The sequence below is a fragment of the Quercus suber genome, unplaced genomic scaffold (assembly GCF_002906115.3).
Source record: "Quercus suber isolate HL8 unplaced genomic scaffold, Cork oak 2.0 scaffold_240, whole genome shotgun sequence".
NCBI lineage: Eukaryota > Viridiplantae > Streptophyta > Magnoliopsida > Fagales > Fagaceae > Quercus > Quercus suber.
Genome location: NW_027069697.1, coordinates 82,551 through 90,474, shown reverse-complemented (window position 1 = coordinate 90,474; position 7,924 = coordinate 82,551). Strand labels below are relative to the sequence as shown.

Sequence of the window (7,924 nt, the reverse complement as noted above, 5' to 3'; positions counted from 1 at the left end):
TCTACTAAGGGGCAGTGGGGGGCCATTGGCCCCCCACCCCCCCCCCCCCCCCCCCCCCCTTTTCTTTTTCTTTCAAATTAGCTTTTTTTTTTTTTTTTTTTTTTGCATGCCCATATTTAGAGTTTATAGTTGCCCCCTCTCAAATTTTTGAATTGGTCCAAATAGCCTAAAGAAACTAATCACTTAACCATTTCTTTGGACCCATGGCCTCTCCATAGTCCAAATACAACACAACAAAAAATCCACAAATCACCAATATCATAATTCAATAACTCATAACCAAAAAAATCTCATAGAAAAATAAATTCCCTTATGGGGGTGACAATAATTTATATAACTTTTTAATTGATTTATAAATTATGGGAAAGTCAATTACAATATTTAAATTTTTTTCAAAAGATAAAATGCAAAATTCTTTTAAAAGCCAATATTGATGATGTAGCATTGCCAACTCTTAATATTAATATCCCAATTTTTTAAAATCCTCAAACAAAGTTTTGAAAACTTCATTAGTGTGATTTTTAGTTGCATCCAAAAGTATGGGTTTATCATATTGGTGAGTTGGTCAATGTGATAAAATCAACATATTAATTCCAATTATCCAAAATTTGGAGATCTGAAGTCCTCTTCTTTTTTTACTCTCTTCTTCGAAAAGGTTTGAATATTATATTGTGACTTTCAACTTTTTTGGTTCATATTATTTCCTTCTTGACTTAAATATTTATGGTAATAAAGTGCAATTGTTTTGTCTACCATAATTTTTTTTTTTTTAATAAACCATGTCACTTGAAATTTTTTTGGTTCATGCTTTCGCCCCCCCTAGGTTCAAATCCTGGTTCCGTCCCTGCCTTCTACACAAATGTGGAATGCTTGATGGACAAGCAAACCCATAGCTAACTTAGATAGGGATGGCAATGAGACGGGATAGGGCCAAAGAATAAGATTTTTACCTCTGTCCTGCATGGTGGGGCAAACTGCCTACCCCATTTTCGTGTGGCCCCATCATTCCCTCAAAAATTTATTTTATATTAACTTGTCATAGCCCACCACACCTATTACAATTTTTCTAAATATAAAACTTTTTCATTAAAATAAATATCCTTGAAATTTCGATTAAATTTATTGTTTTAATCAAAGTAATTTTTAGTAAAAACTAAATAATATTATTCGAAGTGTTTAATAAGACAATATCACAATAAAACAAAAAAAAAAAATCTTAATATTCATGCATTTAAATATTTAGTAATACATACCAAGTCTTTAATACTAATAGAGCAGGTCGGGGTCTTATCCTCACCCTGTTCCAAGGTGCATGAAAAAATCTTGCTCCATCTCAAATCTAGAGAATAGCTTATGTCCAGTAGGAAGTTCCACTAAATACATTGGGATATAGACACATGCTCAAAATTGATGTTGAGTTCAGAAAACTTCGAACTTCTTAGGATTGATTGGACAAGGTCCAATACCCACCTTACATATGGTAGTCTTTTCAGCACCTGAAAAGAACTCCATTGCACTGCGGCCGAAAGTGAAGAAATTTAATTACATTAAAAAAAAATAATAATAATAAAGGTAAAAAAGAAAAAGGTCATCCATGTAGGACTATTAGTCAGTCCTACCAGCCAATTCTAGAGCTACAGTCATTCTAGCCATTAAAAAATCAGAATAAAAAAAATTTAATAACATTGAATCATTTTTTTTAAGATACGCCAGAAACAGAATCATTTAGTACATCACAAAATTTAAAGCCAAAAAAAGAGGAAGATATAGAGCAGATTATGCATAATAATATAGGGTTTCATTTCTTAATCCCATAAAGAAAAACAGAATCATTTTTAGTACATCATAGGTTTTTGTTTTTATAAGGAAGATTTCGTTAAACCTTTCTCTCTCTCTCTCTCTCACGTTTCACTCATTTGTCGTTTCGAATCCAAAAAAAAACCTAGATCTTCCCCAAAAAAAATCACAATCACATGCAATTCCTTTAAAAATTTTGAAGCCCCTGAAATTTCAAATTATGGGTATGCCACTGAATTTGAAATACTGGGCTTTCAGTTAATGCAAGGGTTTGTTGAAATATAGGGTTGGTTTCCAATCAGGGCCAATTTGCTTCAAAGAGAAGAAGGCCCAGAGAGAGAGAGAGAGAGAGAGAAATGAAGAAGTTGATAGGGAGACCAGGTTCGGTGAGTGGGTTAGCGTTGAGATTGGGGCAATGTGGATTTGCAGCTGCGGCAATTGGTGTTATGGTCACTTCCCTTGGATTTTCTAGCTTCACTGCTTACTGGTATTTCCTTATTCTCACTTTGTTTTTTGGGTTTTTTTTTGTTTTTTAGCTTAACATTCTGTTGGATGATCAATTTTATTTATGAAAATGGGGAAAAAAGAAAGATGGGTATTTAAAAAAAAGAAAAAGAAAATGGCTGTATTTATTTCAATAATTCCATTCAGATTGTAAGTTTGAATTTGTTTTAGTAATTCCTTTTGATATGTGAAATTAATGACAATGTTCAAAACAGGAAGAAAGTAGTAAACGTGTAATCCTGGGCTAGCTGATTTTAGCGACACATATGATGTGGCAAATGAAATTAATCCTTGGAGAATGGCTCATTAAGATGTCAATGTAGAGTTGTTGATTCCTAATAAGTATGGAACTTCTGGTGATGTGATAGCATTGCACACCTAACTTTATCTGAGTTCATTGTCAATGTACCCTTTCCTTTGTAGGCCACAGAGAGTCATAAATATAGTGAAGGTTTTTTTTTTTTTTTTTTTACACCCCCAAAAAAAAAAAAAAAAAAAAGCTTTGCTCTAGCCAAGATTACTTTCTATCCTTGTCAGGTTGTTATGGTATGAGCTTGTTACAACAAAGATATTTCAAATGCAAAATTGTCCGAATGCTAAATGGAATCAAGTGCCCTAAGTTTAGGGATGGAAAAAATTTTCCGCATTGCTCTGCTTTTTTCCATATGGGTTTTTCCTTCCCTGAATGTGTAATTGTGTGTGTGTGTATAAAGGAATATTTTTTTATACATAACCTATTTATTATTTATTAATTTTGTACATATTCTATTACCATCCCCTAAAATACGCGTTTTCTCTCTTTTAGCACTGCATGATTGTGCCTCCCTTGTTTCTTTCATCTCTACCTTATTAATGTCGCAGCCAACTAGTTAGGGATGGAAAATACCTCCAACCTGCCCTGAACCTGACTTGCCCTGCTCACTCCCCATGCGAGTTTTCCCTGCCCCTTAATCCGACCCTGCCCTGCCTCATTGGCATCCCTACATAAGTTCTTTAATAGCTTATTAATACTTGCACATTTAAGTTTTGGCTATGTGTAAATGCGAGAGTAACAATTGTGAAAATTTCCTTTAAATTTTTTTTTTTTTTTTTATGGTCCTCACTATACTTAGGTTATGTTGGAAGGGTCTTATTAGGAGGCTACATTTTGAATGTAAAATACTCATTTATAATTAATCAGAGTAGATCTATTACACCTTTTTCTGAGAGAGATGTAGTGTCTAGGTTCACAAGTTAGTGTTTATATCTAGTGCAACTGCTGCAGTAAGTGATGTCTATGCAATCCCTGCATGCATTACATACAGTCATGCAGTGTATCCAGGCACGTTAAACCTGTGAATATGGTATTTTCTACTTAATTCTCGCTCAAATTTTAATTCTCATTTGCATTCCTTAAAGGAGAGGGGAAGGGTGACTGGAGTACACTAATTTTAGTATATTCTGGTGAGCTTGCCCTGTCCTCTCCCACCATCTATATATAGGGTAAAAGATTATGCTCCCTTTTTTTTTGCGGGGTGGTGAGGGTTTTAAAGTCTACTAAGATACTTTAGCAACCGTTCTGTTCCACACTTTTAACGGTGATGTATGTGCTTTCGCTCAGCTATTTGATTGCATCAATGGGGCTTCAAGTGCTGTGGAGCTTTGGACTTGCATGTCTTGATGTTTATGCTTTGACAAGAAAGAGAGACCTTCAAAATCCAATCCTAGTGAGCCTGTTTGTTGTAGGCGATTGGGTATTCAACTTGTCCCTTAAATTCTTGAAAACATTTTTTCTTGCTATAAAATATGCATGAGCATTGTCACATAAATCCGATGCTTCATATACATGTGTTTGCTAGATACTTGCAGTCATCACATTTCATATGTTGCTAATTTTTATATTCATTTTGGTCATGATTGTGGCCAATGCTGCCCAATGGACTGGTTAATCATTTTTAAGGGCCACAAAAACATTTCCTAAGACACTGTGTTAGCCTTCTCAGTTTAGACTGACAAATTAATGAACAATTGGTGGGTCAGTCTTCATATTATTGTCATATTTGGCTGCCTATTATATGTCAAATAAGTGATGTTTAAAAGAAATTTTGTTTGCTGCTTTCCAATGCCATCCAAGTCTACAGAGATGGTCACATGGGATGGTATGGTCTCTCCTATCAACTTGTTAGTAGGTAAAATTTTTATTGAGAGGTGCATGCCTTGACATGCAGTGATCTTATAATTTGTTGTTACATGAGATATTGTTGAGTTCGAATAGAGTTTATCATCCTCAATCTGCGCATGAGCTCTCTGTCTCTACAAGTTTTATTTCTTGAACTTTCCTGGAATCAGATCTATTGAGCCTTATGTGTAGGGGGAGACCAAAAGCTTTAGAGCACCATGTATATGTGTATATTTTTTTATAGAAACACATCCCCAATCTCCCCCCATCCCCAACACACGCGCACATTGCTTTTGAAATTTTTTAGAGGCCTCTCTGGTCTCTCAACTTTGGTTCTGAGTTGGCTATTATTTCTGCATGGTTTAGGAGCTGAATTCAGTTGGGAATCAAAACGGCTACTTTCCCACTGTCTTGTCAATATATGTAACAGTGGGCATAACATGTAATAATTCAAAATTTGCAGGTGACCGCTATTCTATCACTTGCAGCTGCATGCTCATCAGCTGGGATTATAGTTCTGTATTCAAGAGACTTGCATTACTGCAATGATCAAGTGCATCTTCCCTGCAGCAAGTACCAGACCTCTATAGCTTTTGCTTTCATCAGCTGGGCTCTTAGTGCCATATCATCTCATGTGATGTTTTGGATTTTATTAGCCTCAATTTAGATGGCTCATTCTCTCCAGCTCTGCAGATAACACGTCCACGATACACAATCTTTTATTTCACTTGTAAATGATGTTGTTTCTCCAGCATACCCAATCTATTGGTGATTTTCAGGATCCACCTTTTTTAGTTACATGGAGTAGAGGGCTTTAACCCTCATGTTCTTAATCCAGTATTGGGTTCAAATTTTATTTCCATTTTTTTTTCAAAAATTTTATTTTATAAAAAGTTATAAATTTTCTTTCCACTCGACTTGTTCTTATTCTTGAAACGTAATGGCCAAACATTCAAAACCTTAACTAGCTTTTTAGTCAAAACCCTTTGTTGCAAAACTCTACTATTAAAACTTAGAATTAGAGCTCTACTTCTTAAAGTAACCTCGTACGGTCATCTAATGGGTGCTTAAATTTGCAAACATAACATGCACGCCTGTTTGCGAGTGAAACCCTTACGAGTTTCATCCAATCACAAGTTCACAACGCAAACTTTCGTTTCGAGACTCCGACTCCAACCCATCACAGATCACTCTTTTATTGATTTAGTGAGATAAGTGTTAAATTATCATCAACAAGTCTCTTAATCTATTTTTCAGGGTTAGTTTTAAAGAGTTTTTATTTTATTTTATTTTATTTTGTAGACAAGCTCTTAAAAAAATATCCAAAGCTAGTTCCTTACAAAAATTTAAACAAAATATTTTTTATTTTACCATTATAACCCCAGAATTTTATAAGTTATGATAATATATAAACACCATGTTAATATTTGTTAAGAATCATTATGAAAAATCCTTCAACTACATCTCCTAAATATTGTTTCTACTCTTTGTTATTTGTGGCCTTTTAAACTCATGAATTTTAGCCCAGCTAGTGCACCATTAAGTTGAGCTTCCTTCTACCCATTCAAACACAAATTGATGAGGATGTGCACATTGTGCAGATGCCACCAAATGCTGAATGTCAATTATAAGCACTCAGGTCTCTTAACTAAGGCGCCTAAAAAGGTTCATTGGTTGATTTCATTGCTAAAAGCACAGAAAGAGCCGCTTCAGTAGACACAATATTAGCCTTCACACATCTCCTATTATATGATTTGATATCTTGCTATTGTTGCTACTGCCTTTCCTTTAGGCCAAGTTGCACCAACATTATCTGTAACTAAGGAAGCAGCATTGGCTTTTCCTACACTCCCTCCAAAAATAGGAACCTGAGGTCTTCCAATATTATTGACACCCACTGCATGATCCCAGTAAGAAACATGGAATTTATGGATCAAGGGAGAGAACATAAACATCAACACCTTGCCTCCCAAACAAGAAGTTTCTTATGTTCCAAATTTCATTTACTGTTACAGAATAAACAAGCTGAATTTGGCTACAAGATAGTCACTTAAGGCAACTTTTTATTTGACGACATAAATGAGACTTGTTTAAATCATTTAACGAGTTACATGTCTCAATGATCTTATAAACAGCCACATAACAGGTTAAAGAAAAATCATGTAATTTAGTATGGAGGAAAATGTTGTACTTAAACAAAAATATACTACAAATTAAACTTTTATATTGATTTATACAAATCTGGATCATAAATTAACATGCAAGGGAGGTAGTACTTAATGCAATTCAACTTTTATTTTTTATTTTCTATTTCCTAAGTATCAGATGCACCCTCTCCTATTTTTAATATATGAAATTATGAATGAATGATTAAAGTTTTAATAATTTTTTACTATTAATTTTAGAAATCTACTATAAACTTATAATAAATTTAGCAATTTACACCACACAATAAATTTAGCACGTTCTTCACGAAAATAGTTTTTCAAGTTTTCCTCTGTTTAGTAGTACTAGAAAAAAAAAATAGGTTGAAGAAAAACTATCTCTTATCTTCTTTTATTTATAGAGTGCTTGGTATGAATAGTTTGAAAATTGTTGTTTGTACTTTTTGGAAATACAACTCTAGCTTACGTTAAACTAAATAAGAGAAGTCAAAAAATAATTTTCCAACTCATTTTAACGTTGTTACCAAATATAAGAAAAAAAAAGATAGCTCTCTAAAAAATGCTTTTTCAAAAATAATTCATTTCTTAGAAATTTTAATATTGAACTAAATGGAGTGTTCATCTTGATGTTAACTTTAACAATTGCTTTCATTTGCCGAGTCCAGAGCAGGCTTGCGGGGTGGAAATCTAATTTGCTTTCCTTTGCCGGAAGACTTGTTCTTACTCAAGCGGTGACCACCATCATTCCGAATTATGCTATGCAATGTGCAGCTCTTCCGGTAAAATTTTTAACTAGCATTGACAGGTTAAGCCATAACTTTCTATAGGGTTCCTCGGAAAGCAAGAAAAAAAAATCAATTTGGTTAGTTGGAAGAAGATTACTAAGCCTAAGAAAGAGGGGGGGATGGTCTTTTTTTGGGTTTCTGGGTATTTTGGTCATTTTTTGGATTTAGGTGTTATTTTGGTCATTTTTTAGGTTGAGGGGGTATTTTGGTCATTTTAGTAGTTTTGGGGTTGGGTAATTGGGTACTCAATTAAAACCCAATAAACATTAGTGTTAATTGGGTTTAATTGGGTTAATATCCATTTAACCCAACTAATAATTGGGTGGGTTTGGGTTTATTTTAAGTGGGTGAGTTTGGGTGGGCAAATGGGTTTGGGTTGATTTTGCCACCCCTAGTTGAAATGAGTGAAATGCTATTTAAAATCTAAATAATGTTGTTTAAAAATACAAACCAAACGGGCCCTTAGCTTGGCATGAAATAAAATTGTTTACTTTTTGGAAAACAACTCTAGCTTA

The 7,924-nt window shown here is 34.0% G+C and overlaps 1 protein-coding gene across 1 annotated transcript; it reads left to right on the top strand.

Annotated features, from left to right (window-relative positions):
- Positions 1-1,703: 1,703 nt before the first annotated feature.
- On the top strand, positions 1,704-5,296 carry LOC112024115 (CASP-like protein 5B2). The gene is made up of 3 exons (XM_024056757.2): positions 1,704-2,284; positions 3,902-4,034; positions 4,923-5,296. The coding sequence occupies exons 1-3, from the start codon at positions 2,154-2,156 to the stop codon at positions 5,124-5,126; spliced, it is 468 nt and encodes a 155-aa protein (XP_023912525.1). The 5' UTR covers positions 1,704-2,153; the 3' UTR covers positions 5,127-5,296.
- Positions 5,297-7,924: the final 2,628 nt, after the last annotated feature.

Excerpts from the sequence above, each read along its gene's own strand:
- LOC112024115 (XM_024056757.2), top strand. The coding sequence starts at position 2,154 with ATGAAGAAGTTGATAGGGAGACCAGGTTCGGTGAGTGGGTTAGCGTTG. Across the intron at positions 2,285-3,901 it reads TCTAGCTTCACTGCTTACTG|CTATTTGATTGCATCAATGG; the intron begins GTATTTCCTTAT and ends GCTTTCGCTCAG. Across the intron at positions 4,035-4,922 it reads TGTTTGTTGTAGGCGATTGG|GTGACCGCTATTCTATCACT; the intron begins GTATTCAACTTG and ends CAAAATTTGCAG.